We start from the raw sequence: 27,020 nt of genomic DNA on the forward strand, positions 1-27,020 counted from the left end.
GATTTGTATTTAATATTGGGGCAGTAGGTTCCACACCTGCTTTTTTTGTGGGGGGGGGGGGCATTGCTTTTGTTTCCAATTTAAGTGCTACGAATAATCCAGAAGAAAAAAGCCTGTTCTTGCAAATCCTTAAAATCTGGCATACAAAAGACCCCCCTTTCTCAACAGTAGGAAAATTTCCAATAGAAACAGAATCCCATTCTCCTCCGAGCAATGTTGAACCACATAAATTCATTTGACAACTGTTATGACTACCAAGCAAGAAACTTTCTTGCTGGAGATTTTTTTCATTTGGATTTACCATAAACAAATTTTAGTCATTTACTGTCACAAGTGGTAATTGCCTCGCTTGCCTTCTGTGGTTCTCTTACCATGTGGTTTTGTCAGATCTCGCAGGAGGAGCGCACTTGCCTTCGTGTTCCCCATCTGCACAGATGCTGCTTTTAGCTTTGACAACAACACAATATGATGTCTCAGAGTCTCAAATGACTAGAAGGAGCCTTGCCAAAGAGAAGGCTTTTTACAGTAAAGCGTTGTAACAACAAGCAAACTGCTTTCCAAGGAGCACTTTGCAACACAGAAACGAGTTCTGAATTATTTCTGAAAGTAAGAGGAACCCCATAATCTGGCATTTGATGTCCTTCCATTGATGAGATGGGAACATACTTTTTAAGCAGATTCACTCTTTTAACAAAGACAGAAATGGCAGCAAACATGTGAGGTAAATGTCTATAGGCAGGTTGGAAAAAAAGAGCAAGAAAAAGTTGATTTTCTTCCCTGATCAATTTTATATGTCCTGTTGGAAATTTGCCCATATGCACATTAACTTAACCATCAATTAGGAATTTTTTTTTTAATGTGGTGCTGAGGATCGAACCCAGTGCCTCACATGTGCCAGGCAAGTGCTTGCCACTGAGCTACAGCCCCAGCCCTAATTAGGAATTATTAATCACCAATCATCTACTATTTTAGAAAAATTTATGAATGGTAACAATAAATGGGAGGGGTGTTGGATGTAGGGTAGTGTCCTGTTAGGAAGGTGAGGTCACACAGAGACCCAACTGGTACATACTCAAGGGTTGTCCTCAGGGTCTCTGTACCTTTGGATCCCTTCTTCATTCCTCTGTGCCCCTCTCCTGTGTGGCCTAACCCACCTTCCACCCAGACCCAACCATCTCCTGGAAAGCATTCTGTGCTCTCTCCAGAGCTACTCAAAGTAAGACTGTTAGCAGGCCACAAAGAGATAAGCAGACATTGAATATAAGCTTCTAGAAACTTTATAGCAAGCAACAGAATAATTGTGTGAATATATATGGTTTATGCAAGTTATATAAATGTAAATCTAAAATTATAAGTATAAATATTATAAAATCATAAATATATAAACATATATAATATATAAAAATAAATATAAATTACAAATACATAAAATCATACAAATTATATAACTACATTTAAAATTCTATGTATATATATAACATGTCAGAAAAAAAATCAATAACCTAAAAAGCCCAAAAAGAATAAATGGCTAAGTGCTAGGCAAAGGTGTATGCCTATAATTAATTACAGCTACTTGGGAGGCTGAGGCAGGAGGTTTGCAAGTTTGAGACCAGCCTGGGAAACTTAGCTAAATTGTCTCTTAAAATAAAGAATAAAAAGGGCTGTGGTGTAGCTCAGTGATAGAGTGCTTGCCTAGCATGTGTGAGGCCCTGGGGTTAATCCCCGGTACTTTCAAAATAAACAAATAAGTAAACAATGGCTAAGCAAACAATCAATACCTGATATGGAGGCTGGATGAACACCAGACAGAGAGTAAGCTGAGCAGTATGACAAGAACCTAGAAATGTAGAAATGTGTACAAAATAACATATCTTTATTTACTAAGGTAATGTTTATAGTGATTTTTTAAAAGGAACTGGATATGAGGTAAAGGCACATCAATAGGGAAATGGCTGAACAACTGCCCTATGAAATGTCCTGATTTCAAAGATTGAATGAGATCTCTCTGAGCTGACCTGAAGGAATTTCACAGCACTTTGAAAAGTAAAAAGGCAAGATACAGAGATTTGTGTGTAGTGGCCCAATGTTCTTTAAAATGAAAAAAATAAAAGCCTGACTGTGTATATTAGTGGTAAGGTAGTATGTTAACCACCAGAGGATGGAAGAAGGTAGGAAAGCTATCATTTGGCTGTTAAGATCAACTACCTGGAGCTGGGCTCAGTGATGCACACCTGTAATCCCAGTGACTAGGGAGGCTGAGGCAGGAGGATCACTAGTTTGAGGCCAGCAAGATACCTAGCAACTTTGTAAGACCTGGTCTCAAAATGTTGGCTACTTGATTTTGGATAGGAACACTGAGGGCCAAACAACAAAATTAAGACTGAAATAAGTCTATTTCAAAGCACCCATAATTTTGAACATAACATACCACACATTTGTGTATTTGTGTATGATTCTATCAATATATACAGCTGACCCTCTGTATCCAGTATTCCAATCCACAGATTCAAATAGCTATGGATCAAAAACATTCAGGAACAAAGACTGAATCTGTACTCAACACATACAGACTATTTTGGTCATTATTCCCTAAATTATATAATTCAAAAATGATATACATAGCATTTTATATATGATAAGTAATTTAAAAATAAAGTATATGAGAGAATATACATAGGGAATATGCAAATACTATATCATTTTGTATAAAAACTTGAGCCATCCATAGGTTTTTTTAATACCTACAGGGGATCCTGGAACTAAGACCCCCATGGATACCCAAGGACAACAGGAGAAAGAGAACTAGATAGAGAACAAGAAAGCACAAACACTCTATTAACTACGGTCACCAAAGTTATGGTGGTTGTCTTCAAGAGGGGTATTCCTAGTGATTTTTAAACTCTTCTTTTTGTTTGAATGTTCACAGTAACCAGGAATTATTGGTATAATTTTTAAAGCCAGCAAAGTTAAACCATCCACACATCTTAGATACCTTCCTTGTGTCCCACCTCTGAAGCCTGATCCATCGCCTGATCCCATTATACCAAACTGGTTCAAGTTCACAGTGTCTCTAACAGGACCCCTGCCTCAGTCTCTTCCTCTCCAGGGAGTCCTCCACCTGGAAATGGGAGTGACCTTGCTATAACACAATTCCATGCACAACTGTCCCCTTCTGAACCTCCTGGCTGCTCAGTGCCCAAGGAAACCATTCGTAACCTTCAATGCCGCAGTCTGCAGCCTTAGGCAACCCCCCTCTGCTCTTCCACAGACGTCTTTGCTTCGGTAGCCTCTCCTGAATCTCTCCTCCTGTTCTGCTATACTCCACACACACTCAAGTACAGCACTGAGATTATGAGTTTTCATAGTTTACTTCCTTCCTCCCTATACTATGAGCTATTTAAGGGCAGGACTGTTTCCTAAGCGTCTTTACTAAATGAACAAATGAATGCATGAATCTGTAAAAGTAGAAGCCTAAAACATTAACTATAGATGCACATCAACCCTGTAAAATGTCTGTCGGAGCCTTGCAAAAAGGCTAATGGGGAAACACTTTAAAGTTCATTTCTTTTTCTTTTCCAGTAAATGGCCTGAGCTACTTTTTAAATCAACTCCCAGGAGTTCACCCGATGAATAATTTATACTCAAGTTACCAAAAAGTTAACTACAGTTTAAATCCCTACCAAAAAAAAAAAAAAGAGAGAGAGAGAGAAGTCCCAAAGGAAGCTGTTGTCCCCTTTTAAAATCAAACACAAGTTTAATACTGTTCTTTTGCCATGCCAGTTCTAGAAAGAGTATCTCTCTCCACAAACACAGCCCAGCTGCGGGGGTTACTTACTGGAGTTGAGGAGGATCATGGCCTTGACACAGAGATACTCTTTGTGTTGGAGTTTCAACTCACGAAACCTTGAAGTTGTTGCCAGGAGCATGTCAAAGATCTCCAGAATTCCTTCTACGCATTTCCCCTCATCCCTACAAAAGTTCATTTGAGAATTTAAGGAACACACAGCTTTAGGCAATCATCAAAAAGAATAAGGAACAATTTCTTTTTAATCTCAGATTTCATCTTGTACATCCTTTGACTGCAGTAAGGTATTATTAAGACAACACCTAGCAACATGGAGCTGCTACAATTATCTTCACATAAAGAAGACAAGGTGTGCTATAGGGGATATTTTAGTAAATCAATAATATTGAGTCGATATTATTTAGGCAAAAGTATGCATTGGAACTACATTTTTCCTTCCACCTTGTCATCAGATGTTTGTTGTTGTTTTATTTTCTTTTAAAGAATACCACTCTAGTTGATTACTTTAAAACTAAACCACTTCAGTCACCCAGATATGACACCTAGCCAGATATGACAGATGACTCAAATGAGACATTCCATGTTCCCATTGGGAAGTGTTAAGGAGGAAGTCTGCATGTTACAGAAGCAAATATCGCAAGAAGAATCAACTTTCATATCTAGAGCTTCTCATTTCCTAGCTGCTTAGAAACAGGTGTGCCAACCAAGACACACTTCCAAAAAAGTTAATTTGAAAAAAATGCATCTGGGAATATAATATACGAAGAAATCACAACGGAGGTGAATTAGTGTCAGAAAAAGGCAGAAGTGGGATTGGAGAAAATTTTGACTTGAAGTTTTTGTTATTTGTTTGTTTTGAAACAGAATCTCATTATGTTGCCAAGGCTGGCCTCAAACACTTGGCCTTAAGTGATCCTCCTGCCTCAGCCTCTTCAGTAGCTAGGCCACAGGCACTTACCATCACACCAGGCTTGAAGATCATTTTTCTGCAAAAATTTTAGGCAAACTTCAAAGCATATAATCAAAACTCTTTTGAGAACTCCTTATAGGGATGAATTTTTTTAAAACATACCTTTGAAGTAAATTACTGTTCTTTATCTTTAAAAAAAAACAGTGGCTTTTATTCACTCTAGCCAGACATATATTATTCTACCTCACTGCTTTCCAAAAAACTTCTGTCATCATCAGATAGAGTTACTGGAAGTCCCTAACAATCAGGAAGATGATTTTGCCCAAAAACCCTCATTACTCCTGAAAGCTGCAGTGCATCTGAGTGAAGGGTGTCCATGGCACAGTGGGGTTCTGTGGGTTTCATTTTTAGTCTCTTTAGCATCCCCCGAAGGGAGATTAAAGTCTCCTTGGCACTGGCTGCTCCCAACCCTTTTCCCTCAACCCCACCAGGACACTTCTAATGATCATGGTATTTGCAGGAACAGCCTCTGTAGAATTCAAATAAACTGACACCACTGGGCACCACCAATTCTAGAGAGACCTTTCCCATTAGGTGCTCAGCTAGGAGCGCAGCTCACCAGGGTCCTGCTTTCCACAGCACCTGTGACTCCACAGACTCACCTATAACCCCACAGACTCACCTACAACCCCACAGACTCACCTACAACCCCACAGACTCACCTACACAGAGCTACAAGCACCCAAACTGGCTCAGGGTTTTGGCAAATCAGCATGGTGACTTCTGCAAAAAGTTGCAGCTTTCTGAAAATACACAGGTTAAGTGACAAAACACTAGTGCCCCCTAGAAGTCACTTACAGGGAAAGACATTTATCTGGGAGAATCAGAGCACTTTGGAAGGAATGCCCAAATCTGCAAGAAACCCCCCACCCTCCCCACACCCCTTCTTCCTACCTCCCCTGACCACCTCCTCAGTTCTGGGTTCCAGTAGGGACAACAAAGGCTCTGCACTTAGCAGGTACACAAGAAACATCCCTTGTGCCACATCAAGTCACTCTGCTTGAGACAACTAATTCTTAGAAATTGCAACTGTTGAGCTTGAGGACATTTGGTTCAGAGAAGCTGATTTTGCACTTATACTTTAAAAGTTTGACTTTGGGAGCTGGGGCTGTAGCTCAGCAGTGAGCACTTGCCTAGCATGTGTGGGGTACTGGGTTACATCCTCAGCACCACATAAAAATAAATAAGTAAAATAAAAATATTGTATCCATTTGTAACTAAAAAAAATTAATTTTAATAATTTGACCCTTTACCCTTCTGTGAGGCTCAGAAGTCATAATGGTCTAGCAGACATTCATCTGAACTCAACCCTGTTTTTTAGAAGTTGTCACCTGTGCCTAAGACCTGCCACTAAATATTGAGATTGGTACCATTCCCTCATTAAATGCATGCCATATTTTTTTTAAGTTGTAGGTAAACACAATACCTTTTTAAAATTTATTCTTTACTTGACGCTGAAGATCAAACCAGTGCCTTACACAGACTTGGCAAGCGCTCTACTACTGAACCACAGCTCTAGCCCCAAATGCATGCCATTTTTAACGAATATTCATATTTCAAAATGCAGAGAGAGTTTACATACAGATACATACTGCAACTTAGAGTAATCAGAGCATATGTACTTCATGGGAAAAGTGAATTTTCGTGAAATTCACTTGAAAGAAATCCTAAAGAACCAGGTTTGACTGCTTTCTTTTTGGGAGATATGACAGATAACCATTTCATTCAAGGTCTGGCAAAGTTAGAATATTTTATTCACTTCACAGTCTGTAGAAACCAAATATATTTTTTAGAAAATAAATGAGAAATAGAGGGGCAATAACAAACAATACCTCATAAATGACAACCTCATAAAATTCTACTTTCAGTTGAGTTATACAGAAAAGTGGAGGATTTAAATTGATGAGGTCTATTTCATTTATTTTGTAATTATGGATTAAAACTGAATTATAAGCAAAAAAAAACTAGGACAAGATAATAAGATTTGAATTAAAGATAGAAAACATATGGACTGAAGGTTAAAATATTGAAATTGTATTTCAATCAAATCTACTTACTCATGGAAGTACACATTTGCCCACCATTTGTCCACAAACCAGTGCCAAATAAAATTACTAATTACATGTGGAATAGTCTATTGCTTGATAATCTTCTTTTATAAAAGAAAGACATCCTGTTTAATACAATGACAAATGTTCAATGAGTGGGCCCTACTTTGGGGCTATTCTTCAATACTAATATATGTATCTGCTGGCTGCACACATGGTTACAGACCAGAATTTACCTCCTGTGTATGGCCATTGGATATAGGGTGGGCAGACCCAGGTAAGTCCTTTTCATGTGCTTATCCTTAACAAGGGTTCAACATTTGGATACCAAGGGTAAATTAAATTTTGAAGTGAAAATATTATAGCTACCTTGAAGAAAATTCAATATAGAAATAATTAATGCAAATATACACTCAAACTTCCTCTTATGGCATTTGGTTTTTTGTTCTTGTTTTTGTTTTTTGGTACTAGAGATAGAACCCAAAGACATTTTACCACTGAGTTACATCCTCAGCCCTTTGTAGTTATTGTTTATTTTGAAACAGTGTCTCACTAAGATGCTGAGGATCTCCATAAGTTACTAAGGCTGGCCTCCTGTTCCTCCACTCAGGAACTTGTGACTTCCTGAGTTGCTGGGATTACAAGTGCACACCACGGCACCCAGCTTCCTCTGATCTTTAAAAAGCATTTAACATTAACAGTTTCTTATTGATGCTAAGGATATAAAAATGTCATGTATGATTTTTTTTGAGCAAGCAGCATCTCAGGTTCTGTAATAGATCATGAAATGAATTTATGATTTTAGTGGTTACTAAAAGAACTACCTTTTTGGAAATCGGCTGAGATAACCAGATTTTCCTCTCATCCTCAGTAGGTTCAAGTTTTCTTGCTGCAAGAGCCTCAACATGAATAAAGGTCATATCACTACTTGAAGAAATTCTGGCAGGGAAATTTAGCAACAGATAGCAAATTTTCAAATAGTGTGAGGGTTATTTATTTACTTAGCAAAAAAAAAATAGATTCATAATGGAACTCCTTTATAGAGTATGATCCCTGATTTTGATTAGGCAACTCCCCCAGAAACAAAACTATATTATCTATATAAGAGATGAGCTGAGTAACTGAACTATCTTAAACTTGAAATTCTAGATTCCAAAAAGCTAATGTGTCAAAAATAATACAAGGGTGCTGCGGCTGTAGCTCAGTGGCAGAACACTTGTCTAGCATGCGTGAAGCACTGGGTTCCATCCTCAGCACCACATAAAAATAAACAAATAAAATAAAGGCATTCTGTCCACTTAAACTACAAAAAAAATTTTTTTTTAAATATTAGGGATAACAACAAAAAGTAAACATGAGGAGTCACTTAAAACAATGCCTCCTCAATGTGAAAGCATTTACAATTCCCTAGAACTCCTTTTTATACTTAATGAGATATACTAAATTTATGTTATGAAACAGAAGACTTTCAAATATTTATAAATAGTAATGTGAATATATTAAAAATAACTTTCTTCTTCTATTATCTAAGTACAATGTAAGCACAATATTTATCCAGGATTGGTTTCCATTTATAGAAATTTTCACATTTACTTACAGGAATTAAAGAACCCATATAAAGAAGCAAGTTAATTGCACTAAAATCCAGGAATGATATAGTCACCGAAAATTAACACCACAAGACAAAAAGTAAAATAATTTCAATATCTGCAAATCTACTGGATTATCAAGGAACAGAACATCTCACTAGCACTAACTTTCTAGGAGAACTGTATGTGTATATTATATGTACAAGTAGGTTTGTCGGGGAGTGTATGTGTCTTTATTTAAGTCATGAGTGGAACATAATGAATGCATGCCTTGGCTGGGGGCTTGGCTTTTTGGCCTGCCTTGTAGCACGGTACCCTGAGATGACAGCAGGAAGAGTGAGTTTCTGAAGTAGGCAGAAATAAAATAATGTTATTCTAAGCCAAAAGAATAAAGTAGAAAGCAAGGCAGCCTTTTGGCCTCCTCCTTCCCCTTCCAGTTCTCTCTTGCCGAGAGGCAATGTACCGATGTCACTAAGCGTGTGGATTCCACAGACAGGTCCCCAAATCCAACTCTACCACTTACTTTTGTATAACTGAAGCAATGTCACTAAACCTTCCATTTCCGATGGGGATTCTGATGGTGCTTACCCACAAAGGGCTGTTGTGAAGATTAAACAAGTGCTTACGATGGTGCCTGGCACATACAAGCCATTAAGTGAGCTATTTTGATTGTTACTGAAGGCTCTCATGCTCCACACTGCTCTGGGCTTCCAGAGCTTCCCTCTATGGTTCACCACCAGGGCTTGCTCCTGCTCAAGCCACATCCCATGCGCCAGTTCTTCCCACAGGCTTTGTTCTCCACCAAAACACCTTCATTACTCAGAACAGTGCTCTTTGTCAATGTCATCCATGAATAGATGCTGATACCTTGGGGCACCGCTCTTCATCTGCCAAACGTGCGAATGAGGGTCTTCTGATGACCTAAAGTGGTAACAGGATTATGATGCAAGAGTTGGGGCAGGTACTTTCTGTTCTTAGCACTAGGCATCCTCCCACTCTGTGCAGAGTCAACGTGGCACTTTTTCAACATAAGGGGAAGTGGAAATCAATTCCTGTGGAGATTTTCAAACTGTTCAAATGTACACTGAAAGTTTTCTATGAGGGCTGGGGTTGTGGCTCAGTGGTAGAGCACTTGCCTAGCATGTGTGAGGCACTGGGTTCGAGACTAAGCAGTGCATATAAATAAATAATAAATAAATAAGGGTCTATTGACCTTTATATATATATATATATATTTTAATTTTATATATATATTAAAGTTTATATGTATATAAATATATATATTTAATTTAAAGTTTATATATATATATACACATATTAAAGTTTTCTATTTTTTTCTGCAGAAATCTTTAATGTGGTTGTATATTCCAGCTTTCCCTCCATAAACAGCTCTATTAAATCAATTAAAAATTGGTTCCTTTTCTGCGCCATCATTTTTAAAAAGCTAAGTAACCAAGTTATGACATTAGCACTATCATATCCCAACTTATATAAACCTTCATCTGTTTTTTTTTTTAATATTTATTTTTTAGTTTTCGGCGGACACAACATCTTTGTATGTGGTGCTGAGGATCGAACCCAGGCCACACGCATGCCAGGCAAGCTGCTACCACTTGAGCCACATCCCCAGCCCCTTCATCTGGTTTTAATAACTATTCCTTTCAGCATTATTTCCAAAAACACTGTTACAGCACATGCTTTAGAGTGAGTTAAAGCATATGAAAATAAATTCATAAGAAATTTATCACCTGTATAGATAGCTGGAGATGTAATTGCTCACTAGAGGTGGACAAGATAGAACAATTTAAGATTATAACCTGAAAAAAGACTTTTTTTTTTGGTACCAGGGATTGAACCCAGGGGTACTTAACCACTGAGCCATATCCCCAGCCCTTTTTATGTTTGATTTTGAGGTAGGGTCTCACGAAGTTGCTGAGACTGGCTTTGAACTCATGATCCTCCTTGCCTCAGCTTCCTGAGCCACTGGGGTTATAGGCATGCACCACTGCACACCACTAAAATAGAATTTTTAATGCAGAAAAATTTACATTGACCTGCACACTTAGTGGCCATATTTCCTGCAGGGTACAGTCCCTTGTTGTGACCCTGGCCTTTGAATGCAGCTGCACCACAGATTAGCAGGGAGGCAAGGGACAGCTTTCTTTTTCTTGGGTTCTTGACCCAGTGAAGGAGCCGATGACATTATCATCCTCTAATTACCCTTTCAGGTATGAGATTTTAATTACTGCACCTAGGACTTTGTTTCCACTCACGAAGTGGCCTCACCCAAAACGAGTGTGAGAAGAAGCACAGTACGTGTTCCTCACCTGTCCAGAACGAGGTCTGGGGCGAAGATGAGCTTGCCAGGGTGGTCAATGGAGCGCCACATCAGTCCCACCATCAACACCTCCATCCAGCAGCTCTCCAAGAGCCGCACTTGGTCCAACAGGCTGAGCTCCACAAAGCCTAGGGAAAAGAAGAGGCCGTGAGACACACCCGCCCTCCTCTTCCAACCTGTTCTGTGAAGTCAGAATAGCAAGTTTTTAAAGGCTTAGGAACACATCCTGGGAAAGCTGGGAATGGAACCACCATTTGACCCAGCTATTGTCCTTCTCGGACTATTCCCTGAAGACCTTAAAAGAGCGTACTACAGGGATACTGCCACATCGATGTTCATAGCACCACAATTCACAATAGCTAGACTGTGGAACCAACCCAGATGCCCTTCAATAGATGAATGGATAAAAAAATGTGGCATTTATACACCATGGAGTATTACGCAGCACTAAAAAATGACAAAATCATGGAATTTGCAGGGAAATGGATGGCACTAGAGCAGATTATGTTAAGTGAAGCTAGCCAATCCCTAAAAAACAAATGCCAAATGTCTTCTTTGATATAATGAGAGCAACTAAAAACGGAGCAGGGAGGAAGAGCAGGAGGAAAAGATTAACATTAAACAGAGACATGAGGTGGGAGGGAAAGGGAGAGAAAAGGGAAATTGCATGGAAATGGAGGGAGACCCTCATTGTTATACAAAATTACATATAAGAGGTTGTGAGGGGAATGGGAAAATAAACAAGGAGAGAAATGAATTACAGTAGATGGGGTAGAGAGAGAAGATGGGAGGGGAGGGGAGGGGGGATAGTAGAGGATAGGAAAGGTAGCAGAATACAACAGTCACTAATATGGCACTATGTAAAAATGTGGATGTGTAACCGATGTGATTCTGCAATCTGTATACGGGGTAAAAATGGGAGTTCATAACCCACTTGAATCTAATGTATGAAATATGATATGTCAAGAGCTTTGTAATGTTTTGAACAACCAATAAAAAAATAAGAGAGAAAAAAAACAAACAACATAGGGAAATAATAAATATAAGATGTGATTAAATGTTGTTTAAAGGAAGAAAGTTTTGAATTTAAGGTGTGTAACTTGCAGTTTCCAGTCTTGAACCTTTTCTAGAGATAAATAAATTTCATTTAGTATTTGTGTATATATGTATGTATGTATATATTTATATTTCCCTCAGTTCCGGGGATTGAACCCAGTGCTCTACCAGCTCTTTTTATTTTTCATTTTGATGCAGGGTCTTGCTAAGTTGCTGAGGCTGGCCTTGAACTTGGTGATCCTCCAGCCTTAGCCTCCTGAGTCACTGGGATTACAGGTGTGCACCACCACAGTGGGCTTCACTTAATATTTATAAAGAACTATTACCAAGGCTACTTGGCTCCCTGGGCAGATGCTTAAGGAAAACAGGAAGCCAGAACTGATCCTTGTTAGCAAAACTGTCTTAATAACTCCTGTGACTATTGAGAAAGATAAAGCTCAACTGCCAGTCAGAGGTACTACCTGTCTGACCCAAGCCATGACTGGGACTAAAAGGGTGGGCAGAAAGGGTAGGTGGAGGTTGGGGGTGAGGGCCATGCAGGGAGCAGTGCCAGCCTCTGCTGAAAGTCAAGGCTTCAACTGAAATGGTTCCTCTGATTGCTTCAAATTTCCTCTCTAGAGTTAGGATCATTCTTCTGAGTAGGAACACTCATTCTAGGTGAATGCATTCTAAAGAGCAAATACTACAACTGAAGCAGGTCCTGACGGCCTAATAGCATGCATTGGTCACAGAACCGGAAAGAAACAGAAATCCGTAAGGAACTGAGTGCTTTTAAAGCAAAGTAGAGAACACTGGAGCTTCCTTTATATGCTATGATAAAAAGAGCAGGCAGGGTAACCAAAGGCAAAGTCTTGGCATAGAATGAACTTCAGTTTGAACATTAGCTCAGTCCCCTCCTAGCTAGTTATTTAATCTCCCTTAAGACTGTTTTCTATAGGAAACATGGGGCACTCTTGCCTTTCTCTGAAACCTTCCTATAGGTACAATCATTTAACCTACTCACTTTACCAATGAGGAAACTGCAGTACCAAGACCACACACATGATTCAAATCTTTGAGCAATTACATTGTGAATCTGCACAAAGGAGAGTTCAATGGAGTAATGAATGTAAAGATGGACAAATCCCTTCCATAGACACACACATAGCCCAGGTCAGGTCCCTCTTATGTTCATACATTCCAATTCCACTCAGTTATAAACACTAAACCTACCCAAGAGAGATGAAGATTTCTATTTTTTATAGATATCTGACAAGATTGAGGCTAGATGATATTTTAATACCATTTTGGTTTGGCTAATGACTATGTCAACTGCAGGGAGAGAAAAATCACACCTTAAGCCTATACCTAAATTTTCTGCAAAACTTTCAAAACACCACACTTGAAGAAGGACTAATATGGCTTAAAAGTTCACTTTTGTTAGAGTACAAAGAAGCTGCAGAGTTTTTAGCAATAATTTCCCCACTACTCTCCATGTGGGATCCTGCAAAATAGTGTTATGCATTCAAAGCAAAAACTGAAGGAAAGTGCATCAGTGTTTTCTCCTGTGGGAAACAGCAGAGAAAATGAAATCATTCTGGCAAAGGTGAAGATGCTAGACAAAACAAAACAAAGCCAGACACCAGAAAATCCTCAGAAAACTCAGAAGGAATGAGCCCAGGCCCACAAAGGACCACAAGAGATAGGGTCTTGGATCCCACAGCTCTCTATCCCCAACATTTCTTCACCTAGCTTCTCACCCCCACCTAATATTTACAGTTTGCCTAATGCAGTTGTTGCCTCTGAAGCCAGGGGTTTAGAGCCTGGAGAGAGACCTCATTTCTTTTTTTTTTTTTTTTTTTTTTTTAAAGAGAGAGTGAGAGAGGGGAGAGAGAGAGAGAGAGAGAAATTTTAATATTTTATTTTTTAGTTCTCGGCGGACATAACATCTTTGTTGGTATGTGGTGCTGGGGATCGAACCCGGGCCGCACGCATGCCAGGCGAGCGCGCTACCGCTTGAGCCACATCCCCAGCCCCCGACCTCATTTCTTAGGCTACTGTAAAGAAGTGGATGGAGATGTCTTTTCAGAGGATGATGTGTTGCAGCCATACAAGGTTAGAATCCTAAATTCACTCCTCCATAGAAACACTAGTTCAGATGCTAGTAATTTAGTAATTTTAGCACAATATAGTACTTCAGGTACAGATGCTCCTCAGCTTACAATGGGGTTACATCCAGATAAGCCACAGTAAGCTGAAAATATTTTAAGTCAAAAATTGCAAGACCTGGCATGGTGGCACTCACCTGTAATACCAGCAGGTAGGGAGGTTGAGGAAGGAGGATTGTGAGTTCAAAGCCAGCCTCAGCAAAAGTGAGGCACTAAGCAACTCAGTGAGATCCTGTCTTTAAATAAAATACAAAATAAGAGGCTGGGACTGTGGCTCAGTGGTAGAGCGCCCACCTAGCATGTGTGAGGCACTGGTTCGATCCTCAGCACCACATAAAAATAAATAAGTAAAATAAATGTATTGTGCCCATCTACAACTAAAAAATATATTTAAAACAATACAAAATAGGGCTGGGGATGTGGTTCAATGGTTGAGTGCCCCTGGGTTCAATCCCCAGTACCCCTTCCCTCAAAAAAAAAAAAAGAAGAGAAATGCATGTAGAGCCAGGTACTACGGTGCACATTTGTAGTGTCAGCTACTAGAGAGACTAAGGCAGGAGTGTCACTTGAGGCTATCCTGGGCAAGAGCAAGACCCTATCTTAAAAAAAAAAAAAGCACATATTAAATTCAACTTACCAAACATCATAACTCAGTCTAGCCTACTCAAACATGCTCAGAACACTTACATTAGCCTACAGTTGGATACAAATCATCTGACTCAAATCCCATTTTATAATAAAATGCTGAATAGCTCATGATTGAATTTTGAACCACAGGAGAAAACCAGAATGGTTGTATGGGTACACTTTCACACCATCATAAAGTTAAAAAATTATAAGTCCCATCTTAAATCACGGACTGTCTATATATACTATAAATAGGTCTGGTTTACTTTATAAGATGGAAAGTTTACTTTATAGGATGGAAAAATGTAGGTTCTAAATGACAACTCAAAAACAGTTAAGCTAGCTTTTGACTTGACAGCATGCCAGGTTTATTGGTCTTTTGATTCATGTTACCTCAACTGCTGATTTACTCTATTAATCTTTGTATATTAACTTATGTACATAACTGATACTTCCTTGATTGGAAAAAATATTTTAAAACTTCCTATTTAGGATCTGATAAACTTTTCATTTTCAGGCTGGTCATACTGTACCCTACTCCACCCCAACCTGCTCAAGGTGAGAAGTTCACAGCCAACAGACCCAGTCAATGTGGAGGTCTTATACCTACCTTTTAACTATGTTCCAGGTTCCAAATCCTGGACTTTCTTGCCCAAATGGTCCCAAGTTCAATTTCAGAACCCAGGTGTGTCTCTTTCTGAGACTGTTCTCCCTGACCACATGTAGGAATGAGAGGCAGTCAACAGGCAGTGTCTTTTGGAGATGTGTACAGAGAGGATGGGGTGCGTGCAAGAAGGACCCAGGGAGTAGGGAAAAGAAGGGAGTCAGGAACAGAAACAGGCCAGGCACGACTCCTTCTGTACCAACATGTCAGGTAGAGAGGAACTGAGAAGTCCAAGACTTCTAAACCACACTGCCTTCCAGGAAATGTGGAAGCTATGTTTTCAACATAGGAGAAAAGAACACATTTGAAGTTATAAATTAAGATGTCAAATTGTTAAATATCTAGACAAAGTCCTGGACATCCACTCTGTACTCTGAACCCCAAAAATATTGGGAGCAGTCCTTTCTAGAAATAAGTGAAATGCTAAAACTCAGAGAGCCCTACCAGGAATCTTCTTGGCCCAGCCAATCATGTGCACCAGTTCCTTGTCGGCCAGCTTGGTGAGGGACATCATCATGGAGACCTCTGTGAAGGGTGTGCTGGGGCGGCTCACCAGCACGTTGGGTGGCTCCGCCTCGAGGAGGGTGAGCACCAGCTGCTCGGGGCTCAGGGCACTCAGCAGCAGCTCCTTGGCTCTTGGCAGGTGCCCACTGGTTTTCTTGGCTTTACTCAGGCAGTGCAGCTGCTCGCTGGAACTCCTCTGTCGTTTCACCACGTGATACCCGCACCTTTCTCTCCTGGAGCCTGAAGGGGAGATCAGATGGCCATACAGTGTTTGCTCTGATCCAGAGGCTAGATCCTGATGGCCAGGGAAAAAACATAGCCATGATATCCCTGAAGGACCAGAGTCTATTCTCAGAAAGCGTCTGAGAACAGAAGGTCAACTTCTTTTCTGGAGCCTTGGGACCTGGACTGAAGAATACTATAGTTGTGACTGTATTAACAAAATCAAAAACTTGACATTTTAGGCGTATTAAAATCTCCATTTGAAAGTCATCTGTGGATACTAAATCCATTTCTCTTTTAAAGCATGAGGACATATCTCAGTTTCCAAATTACAAAATGAAGAATTTTCCTCAGGTAGAAAATAGGGAAAAGTTAGGACTTCAACATTGATAATACACCTTATGATATATTTTAAATATATGGATATATACATACACATGTATGTATGCATGTCTGTATGCACATGTACACATATGTGTAACACGTGTTCTTGTCACAAACTTACACAAGCAAGTATACTTCAAATAAATTAATTGAAAAGAATCTGGAAAATAGAGAAGAGAATGACTTTGGACATAAATACTTTCAGCTTTTTATGCTTTTATACATTTTCATATTTTATAAACCAAATTAGAATCATGGCATAGATACTATTTCATAACCTTCTTTTTCTCTTTTCATTAAAAATGTCATATGAAGGGCTGTGGATATAGCTCAGTTGGTAGAATGCTTTCCTTGCATGCACAAGGCTCTGGGTTCCATTCCCAGCACCATAAAAAATAAATGAATAAATAAATAAAAATGTCATATGACAATTAAAAATGCACATAGCATTCTGTTCTATTAGTATAGCATCATTTATTTAGAGTCCCATGCTAAAGTAAATCTAATTTGCTACAATTTTTCTATTAGTTTAAATATTATAATAAACATACATTTTTGTATATGTATCAAATTACTTCCTTATAATAAATTCAAAGAAATCAAATTGTTGAACCAAGGCATACATATATTTAAAATTTTGATACACATTCACAGATTACTCCCCAAAAGGGTTTCAAAAATTATAATCTAGTAGTTTAAGGACCACCTATTCTCACATAATACCATTGAGCATTAAAAACCATTTTTTAATAAATATTTTTAGTTGTAGTTGAAACAATACCTTTATTTTATTTATTTATTTATATGTGGTGCTAAGGATCAAACCCAGGGCCTTGCATATGCAAGGAGAGTGCTCTACCACTGAACCACAAACCCAGCCCCTAAAAACCATTTTTAATATTTGCTTTTATAAGGACTAACATTTTTAATATTTGCTATTATAAGGCTGGGCTAAACAGTCTTGCCTTACTTTTTATCTTTAAAATTACTAGTTAGGTTAACTAATATGTTTGTCCTTTGTATTTCTTTACTTATTAATTGCCTATTTGTGTATTTTGCCCCTTTCTTCCCTAAAACCTACAAAGGCTCTGTGTATAGTATTGATAGATAACTTTGTTAGATGCAACATTCATCTTATTTGCTTTTTTAAAAAATATTTATTTATTTATATATCTTTAGTTTTGTTTTGTTTTGTTTTGTTTCTAGGTGGATACATTAGTTTGCTTTTATGTGGTGCCAAGGATCGAACCCAGTGCCTCATGCATGCTAGGCGAGCACTCTACCACTGAGCCGCCACCCCAGCCCTTATTCGCTTTTTTTTAATTGTTGTTTTTCTTTGTGGTACTGGGAATTGAACCCAGGAGTGCTCTACCACTGAGCTACACCTCTACCCCTTTTTAATTTTTATTTTAATATTTATTTTTTAGTTGTAGTTTGACACAACATCTTTATTTTGTTTATTTATTTTTATGTGGTGCTGAGGCTCGAATCCAGGGCCTTGCACATGCTAGGCAAATGCTCTACCGCTGAGCCACAATCCCAGCCCCTCCTTTTTAATTTTTATTTTGAGGCAGGGTGTTGCTAAGTTGCCAAAGCTGGCCTCAAACTTGCAATCCTCCTGCCTCAGCTTCCACAGTTGCTAGAATTACAGGCATGCATCACCATACCTGGCTATCTTACTTGATATATGGCTTTTAATTTTGCTCATGGTGTCATTTGTCATAAGAAGCTTTAATGCAGAATCAAATATTTTTACTTTATATCAATATTTTATATATTTTCCTTTGTCTTCTTGAACAATGTGTGATTCAAATTTATTTGGAATTTTATGCATACCTATATTATATGCATTATATTATATCATGATATTATATATTTATTTTCATGTTATATTTTTCAAATGGATGTACAATTTTCCCAATAGTAATTATTGAATAAGACTTCACCACTGATGTGAAACGTCTTTTCATTAATAAATAATTACATATAAAATTATCTTTTCTCTATTCAGTTTTAGAGATCTACTTTTCTATTCCTGTGTTAGTACCAAAATGTTTTATTAATGTGGGTTTTTAAATCAGAATACAATGGAAGAGGGACCAGGGTTGTGGCTCAGTGGTAGAGCACTTTGCTAGCCTGCATGAGGCACTGGGTTCAATCCCCAGCACCATATAAAAAAATAAATAAATGAATAAAATAAATGAAAAAATAAAGGCACTGGGTTCAATCCCCAGCACCATATAAAAAAATAAATAAATGAATAAAATAAAATAAAGGTGTATGTCCACCTACAAATAAAAAAATATTTAAAAAAAATACAATGAATGGACTGGGGTTGTGGTTCAGCAGTAGAGCATTCACTTAGCACATGCGAGGTGCTGGGTGTGATCCTCAGCACCACATAATAAATAAATAAATAAATAAAATAAAGGTATTGTATCCATCTACAACAACTAAAAAAATATATTTTAAAAAAGTGATTATAAAAGAAAGAAATTGACAAATATACTATTATTATAGGATATAGTAATGTAATCTCCCTCAGCAACTGATGGAGCAAACAGTTGAGAGAAAAGTGAGAATGCTGAACATGTCAACCGCACAACTGACAAGCTTAATATACACAGACCATAAATATTTATAAAAATTTTCACATATCAGGTCATAAAGAAAATCTTAATTAAAATTGATGTCAGATCATTTTTGATGATGTTAAAATAAAGATAAAATTAGCAATGAAATAAATTAGCTAGAGCCAGGTACAGTGGTGCATGCCTGGAATCCTAGCAACTCAGGAGGCTGAAGCAGGAGGATCACAAGTTCAAAGCCAACCTCAGCAACTTAGTGAGACCCTGTCTTAAAAAAATAAAACGGGCTGGAGGTGTGGCTCAGTACTCAACTGCCCCCTGGGTTCAATCCTTGGTACAAAAATAAATTAATTAATTAACTAGAAGGCATGAGAAAATATAAACTAATGTCTCCCAAGGAAATTTAGTCTCTATCCAAGGAAGGGCTCTATCCACTCAGGAAGAGTTGAATCAAATTTATAACCAAAAGAATTAAAAGTTTAAAATACATTTTTTTTTTTTTTTTTTTTGGTACTGGGCAGTGAATCCAGGGGTGCTTAACCACGGGCCACATCCCCAGACCTTTTTAAAATTTTATTTTGAGCAGGGTCTCACTGAGTTATTTAGGGTCTTACTAAATTGCTGAGGCTGGCTTTGAACTTGTGATCCTTCTGTCTTAGCCCCCAAGTAACTGGAATCACAGCTATGAGCCACCATGCCTGGCTTAAGACATATTTCATTTTATTAGCAATCAGAGTGTTATAAATATTTAAGTCCAATTTTACTCCAGACTAACATGGAATAAAATGTATGGCTTACAAAGCACTTCTCTAATCACACATTTCTCTTTTGTACCCTGTGTGAGGATAAGGAGTGTACAAAAGAGATGTGCCTTCCCCATGTGAAAGACTTTCAAGTCTTATGTTCTAGGCCCTGTAGTGAGTTCTGGAAATTTCAGGTTCCATAAAACAAAACCCTTGTGAAGGAATTCATATTTTCTATGAGGACATTTCTAATGCTATGACTTTGACACTACAACCTAGGCAGCTGCCTCTCAGTGAGCTTAATGACAAACTAACCAATAGGGTATAGTAAATAGTCCCAGCCCAAAGAGGATGGATGGTGACGGTAATAAAGGATATAATGGCAGCTAACATCAAACAGAAGCTTCCACATACCAGATACTGTGTATCGTACACAGATTATCTATCTTGTGCTGACAGTCACCCTACAAGGACAGGTGCTATTAATATCTTCAATACAGAGAGGAGGAGCCAGACACAAGGCAGCTCAAAAAAAATTGACCAAGTTAGGAAAGCTAGAAAATAGCAGGAGCAGGATCTAAATCCAACCAATCATATGAATCCAGAGCTTGTGCTTGTAGCTATTGTCTTATTGTTTAACTCTTATTTTATACCAACTAACTACCAAAACCATTTTTTGAAAGTATATACATCAGGTGAGTAAAAAGAAGACACTCGAAAGACGCTGAGCTGTTGTCCCAACACAGGGATACAGACTAAATATGTGGCTATTGAGATTGTTTTCCTGGATAGTTACATGGAAACATATCCTTGTAAAGAGGCCTTATCTCTGATGTCCGTCTAGACAGCTGTCCTCCTATATTAAATAACTATATCAACACATCAGTAGGAAAGAAAAGATCAGAGGTAAAGAAGAAAAAATCAGTCACAGAGACATGATTTATGACTAAAAAGGGAATGTAGATGGTGCAGGAGGATCCAGAATGTAGGGAGACTACCAATCCTCCAAGACTGAATAGAAGGTAAAATGTGGGTAGAAGGTTTGGGGGAAGGACAGACAAGAAGGGCAACTGGAGAGAGGCCAAAAGTAAAGAAACAAAATGAGGGGCTGGGGATGTGGCTCAAGCGGTGGCGCGCTCGCCTGGCATGCGTGCGGCCCGGGTTCGATCCTCAGCACCACATACAAACAAAGATGTTTTGTCTGCCGAAAACTAAAAAGTAAATATTAAAAAATTCTCTCTCTCTCTCTCTCTCTCTCTCTCTCTCTCTCTCTTTCTGTGTGTGTGTGTGTGTGTGTGTGTGTGTGTGTGTGTGTGTGTGTGTCTCACTCTCTCTTTAAAAAAAAAAAAAAGAAAAGAAACAAAACGACACTCAGTCCATAGGAGTCCAACCCTCATGCTCTTCCTACTGTGGGTGCTGCCTTGAACCCTGAGGCCTAGAGCTGTCCAATAGATCCTAGTACACAATGTGCCCTTGACCTAAGACTAAAATGAAAATCATTGTTTTTTAAAAACACACACACACCACTCACCTTAAAATATTGCTTAACTTAAAAATAAAGACCTTTTCTTTGTAATTTTTTTTTTTTTTTTTTTTTTTGTCAAAGGGCCGAAGGCTTTCTCTTTTTCATCTCTGACACCTGGAAAAATCACCTTTGTGCATGGACTACACCCATATGTCATCTCTGGATTTCCAGTTGCAGTATTTTTGAAAAATATTTTTTAGTTGTCAATAGACCTTTATTTTATTTATTTACATGCAGTGCTAAGAATCGAACTCAATGCCTCACACATGGTAGATAAGTGCTTTACCACTGAGCTACAACCCCAGCACCCAGTGGCAGCATTTTTAAAACAGAGTAACACGGCTGGGTGCAGTGGCGCACGCCTATCATCCCAGAGGCTTGGGAGGCTAAGGCAGGAGGATCACAAGTTCAAAGTAACTGCAAGGTGCTAAGCAACTCAGTGATACCCTGTCTCTAAATAAAATTAAAAATGGGGCTGAGGACGTGGCTCAGTGGTTGAGTGCCCCTGAGTTCAATCCCTGGTACCCAAGGGCGGGGGGTGGGGGGTGATGGGGGGAAGGGAACTAGAGCAACAACTTAGACATTCCTAAGTTTGTGATTTCTCCCCCTTCTTAGCTATTAGTCCTTTACAGTTTTGTTCAAAGCTTTCAAGTAAACTTTCTCAGAAACAAAAGCCCAAGAAGTGTGATCAAATTAAGAGAGTTCTGCTGTACTTGTGACTTAGGTGAGGGTTCTAATCTATTGCACATACAGAGAAAAAGAAAAGAACCAGAGAATGTTTAAAAAGCAGAGCTACTGAAAGATGATCAGGAAGAAAAAGAGAAAGATGCTCATTTTAATTTTTTCAAATAATTAGATACCAAGAAAGAAGTTACAACAAATTCCAGGCAAAATATAGGCTAGCAAAAGAATAAGAAAAGCACAGGCAGAGCTGATATGAAATATATATAAACAATAAGCATGACTGGGTATGATGGTGCACGCCTATAATCCCAGCTACTGAGGGGACTGAGGAAGGAGGCTGCAAGTTCAAAGCCAACCTAGGCAACTTAGTGAGCTTAGTGTTTCAAAATAAAAATAAAGATAAAAATAAACAGGCTAGGGATGTAGTTCAGTGGAAAAATGCTTGCCTAGCAAGCTCAAAGCCCTAGATTCAATCCTCACCACCATCACACACACACAAAAAAAAGTGTATACAGACAAGTAAATTAAAAGCTATCCAGGTGGAGAGAGCAGGAGTAGGCATCTTTGTGACTTGTTATACTAAAGTGCTCTTCTTTTTTTAACATGTGTATGTATAGCATGTATACACACATATCATGTATATATACTATACATTATATACACTATATACTATATAGTGTACCACATGTTATGCATACATATATAAACACACATACATACCGTCATAGAACAAAATCTGACTCCTATATGTATTTTTTCTACTTCTAGAAAGCTAGTAGAAGGAAGCAAGACACTTCTCCATAGCTACCCAAATAACCCACAAGATATTCTTCTTTCTTGTCATAAGTTTCCACTGTGGACATTTAAATCAGGATGTCATTCTTGGAATGGGACTTTTCAGGGTCTCAGGAAGGTGGCCATCCAGCCTATTTAAACATTTCAGTGGCTAGAAGTTCCCTAGCCCATGCAGTGGCCTATTCTGTTGCTAGACCCACATGAACTTTGCAAGTTCTTGCGCATTTGGGGCCAAGATCTGCCTCTGGCAGTTTGATCACACTCATCCCAGCTCTGACATCTGCAGCTATAGGGAACTGATCAATACGGTGTGACAAACACTTGAAGATAATCACTATGTCCTAAATCTCTTATCCAGGTTATGTGCCCTCTAGTTCCTCGAAAGACACAAAAGGCAAGTGAACACTCACCGCATTTCACCATTCCTACTTCATAGCACTTCCGAAGCCGGCAGGCCTGGCAGCTTTTACGCCGGTTCTTATCTATGGTACACTGATTCGTAGCTGGGCAAATATAATCATTATGTCCTACAGTAGAGGGAAAAAAAAATGAAGGTTCTTGTTAAAATATTTTGGTTAAATTTCTTCCAGGGCAACAACACTGATAATATTACCCAGTTGACTGTTGATGAAATTGTAAATTAGTTCAACCACTAAGGAAATCAGTATAGGGGTTCCTCAAAAGACCAGACATGGGACCACCCCATGATTCAGCTATACCATGCCTCAGTATTTATCTGAAAGAATTAAAGCTATCACCCTATAATGATACACACAGACCATGTTTATAGCAGCATAATTCACAATAGCTATGATGGAACCAGTCCAGGTGTCCATCAACAGATGAATGGATAAAGAAAATGTGGTGTATATATATATATATATATATATATATATATATATATACAATGAAGTTTTGTTAAGTCATAAATAAAAATGAAATAATGTCATTTGCAGGAAAATAGATGAAACTAGATCATCATGTTAAGTGAAAGTCAAGGGGCTATGTTTTCTCTCATATGTGGAAGCTAGAGAGGAAAAAGGAAGAGAAAGGTGGGGGCGGACCTCATGGAAATCAAAGGCAGATCAGTAGAGGAAAGAGATGGAGGGGTAGAAAAGAGGAAGGGTGGGGATAAGGGCTGGAGTGACACTGGCCAAATTATATTATTATATTGTGTACTCAGACGAGTGTGTAACAACAAATCCCATCATTATGTGCAACTCTAATGCACCAAGAAAAAAAAATGTGGGGAAAAGCATATTATCTACATGAGAGATAGGGGACAGATACAGATAGATACAAATGCCAAAGTGACACCCTGACAACAAGTAAAGGAGAACTAAGAATAGCTCAGTACCTTGCTTTTTGGCTAATAGATTATTCCATCATATTACTAGAATTTAAAAAAATAGATATGCTTAGGCTGGGCACGGTGGTGCAAGTTTGTAATCCCAGCAGGTTGGGAGGCTGAGGCAAGAAGAACACAAGTTCAAAGCCAGCCTCAGCAACTTAGCAAGGCCTTAAATAAATCAGTGAGACCTATCTCTAAATAAAATATAAAAAAGGGCTGGGGATGTCGCTCAGTGGTTAAGGGCCCTGGGTTCAATCCCTAGTACCAAAATAAATAAAGAAATACATTTAGAAATATTCTCCTTTGGACATGGAAAGGGAAAGTCACATGAAATTGACTTGCTCCAAATCAAAGAATTCCTCGAGAGTTGTGTATCAACTTACCAAATTCAACTGCTTGTATGCTTTTACATATATCCCTCTTTGGGATTTAATATAATATTTTTTATGTGAATTCATAACCAAATAAGAAAAGTAAATCAAAAGGAACAAATAAAGAAATTAGTAATTATTCTGGGAGATGAAACTGACCAGATTATGTTTGTATGAATGTATGAATATGTGACAATGAATCTCACTAATATGTACAACTATAATGAACCAATAACAAAACTTTAAAACAGAAATTAGCAATCGACATAAGAACAGAAAGTACTTCTTTAGCTGTGGTGGGTTATCAGTCTCATTGCTTCACTCCCTCCCTCCCTCCACCTTGTGACCCTGTGATACGCTAGAGTGCACAGAGTACATTTCTGCACCACTGATGTTGGGTTTGACTCTGGGACTTACTTTAGCAATGGTATGTTAATAAATGTGCTGTTCTAACAGTTGGCTTGACCTCTTGAGTGCCTAAAAGGTAGCCACTGGTCCAAGGAGAATGTGGGGATGTGTGGAAAAGACCTGAACTCAACCCAAAGGCCAGGGCCAGCCTTATGGAATAGAACCATCTTATTCAACCCATAGATCCACCCATACAAAAACTAATGCTCAGTGTAATAGGACGTTAAGATTTAAGTTGTTTGTTAGATAACAACCTCTAAGACAATTACACTTTTATTTCTATGTAGAGATAAAATATTTCAAAAATCAGTTATTTCATGGGCTGGGGCTGTAGCTCAGTGGTAGAGCACTTGCCTAGTATGTGTGAGGCACTGGGTTTGATCCTTAGCCCCATGTAAAAATAAACAAATAACATAAAGGCATTCTGTCCGTCTATTAATACGAAAAAAAAAAAGTTATTTCAGATGCAGTATGGAGAATGGATTAGAGTCAGCAGAACCAATGGAGGACAGGAGACCAAGTGAGAACCTGCTATAGCTGTGTAAATGAGAGAGGCTGTCTGGACTGGACATTCGTAAAAAGGATGATAAGGGACACACGGGTCTGAGAAAGGTTTAGAAAATGGAGACTATCATAAAACAGATTAAAAAAATAGAGCATTCGGGTACCTTTCTTTTTCTTTTGGTACCAGGGATTGATTAAACCCAGTGGCACTCAACCACTGAGCTACATACCCAGCCTTTTTTTACATTTTATTTAGAAAGAGGGTCTTGCTGAGTTGCTTGGGGCTTCACTAAATTACTGAGGCTGGCTTTGAACTCAATTCTCCTGCCTCAGCTTCCCGAGCCACTGGAATTACAGGTATGCGGCCATACCCAGCTCTTTTTAAAATTTTTTAAATTTATTTTTGCTACTGGGGATGGAACTCAGAGGTACTTTACTACTAAGATACATCCTCAGCCCCCCCCCCCTTTTTTTTTTTTTTGCAGAGGCAGGGTCTCACTAAGTTGCTAAATTGAACTTTTGATGCTCCTATTTCAGCCTCTTGAGCTTCTGGGATTACAGCAGTGTAATAAAGGCACCATCCCTAGAGGTGCCTTTATTTCTTCATTGTATCTTTCTAATAAACAACAGAGCCTGAACTTCTTACATTAAGCCTAAATGGATCAGATTTCCAGAGTGGGAAATGGATGAATCTCAATGATAAATGAATAAGTCAGAAAAGAAACAAGTCAGGACACAGTGGAAGAGAGTTTAATTTATGCAAAGTTCAAAAACAGAGAAAATGAAACTATAGTGCTTAGGGATATGTGCACAGGTGGTAAAATCTTAGCAAGGAAGGCAGAAGTTAGGACTGTCTTACCCCTGGAGGGAGGGAAGGAGCTATGACTGGAAGGGCCACCCAGGGGGTCACTGCAATATCCTATCTCATTACCTGGGGCTGCAATATCCTGTCTCATTACCTGAGTACTGGTTACACAGGGATTTTGCTTTCCTATTCTTTAAACTGAATATAATGCATGCAGAATTCTACTTTTCTCTCTCTCTTTTTTTTTTTTTTTTTTTGCATAGTGGCAAATAAAAACTCCAACCTTTTAACATACTCCACATTTTTTTTGACCAATATGAGTATCTCATTTAGCAAAGAAAAGTTCTTTTGAACTTTGGTTAGGCCCTTTTTCTTCAGTTACACTTAAATGACATAGTTAACTATCTTTTATTTCAAAAGATAGCATCTCTAATAATACAGTCTCATTTTTATTAAAGTATGTTAATCTTTCCCTCTACATATTTTATTAAAATATCTTTCCCTCTGCACATAAGGACCGAGAGAGCTAGAAGACTCATCACTTACGTGAGTAATTACTTCTGGGTGGTGGAACTGGGGGTGATTTAACTTTCTTCTACATTTATTTTTCCACATTATTTGAGTGTTTTTTTAATGAATATAGATCATAATTTGTATCAATGAAGTGTTTTGTTGTTGCTATTAGTTACTCTCCAGTGAACTAGGTGTGGTGGATAGTGGGGAGGGTGGACCCTGAGCTTCTATGTGGGACCATCCCCACGGTGGCATAATGAAGCCCCACTGGAGTGAAGAGGGTGTCTGCCTGGAGGATGAACAGGGGCAGCAACAATTAAAAATTTTTCATATAGAGGTATTGATTAAAGAAGCAAACAGTGAAAATAAAAAGAAACAG

General features: G+C 38.5%; 1 protein-coding gene across 2 annotated transcripts in view; it reads right to left on the reverse strand.

Moving 5' to 3' along the window:
- Esr2 (estrogen receptor 2) overlaps nucleotides 1-27,020 on the reverse strand; it is a 65,504-nt gene that overhangs the window by 15,802 nt on the left and 22,682 nt on the right. The window contains exons 4-8 of one of the 2 annotated variants that reach the window (XM_078050040.1): nucleotides 23,100-23,216; nucleotides 15,689-15,988; nucleotides 10,740-10,878; nucleotides 9,280-9,333; nucleotides 3,836-3,969 (exon numbers count right to left, since the gene is read on the reverse strand). In XM_078050040.1, the coding sequence (XP_077906166.1) occupies nucleotides 3,836-3,969; nucleotides 9,280-9,333; nucleotides 10,740-10,878; nucleotides 15,689-15,988; nucleotides 23,100-23,216 (744 nt within the window). The remainder of the gene's footprint in view (nucleotides 1-3,835; nucleotides 3,970-9,279; nucleotides 9,334-10,739; nucleotides 10,879-15,688; nucleotides 15,989-23,099; nucleotides 23,217-27,020) is intronic. The other variant, XM_078050041.1, reaches the window with a different exon arrangement.

The sequence above is a fragment of the Ictidomys tridecemlineatus genome, chromosome 5 (genome assembly GCF_052094955.1).
Source record: "Ictidomys tridecemlineatus isolate mIctTri1 chromosome 5, mIctTri1.hap1, whole genome shotgun sequence".
Classification (NCBI taxonomy): domain Eukaryota; kingdom Metazoa; phylum Chordata; class Mammalia; order Rodentia; family Sciuridae; genus Ictidomys; species Ictidomys tridecemlineatus.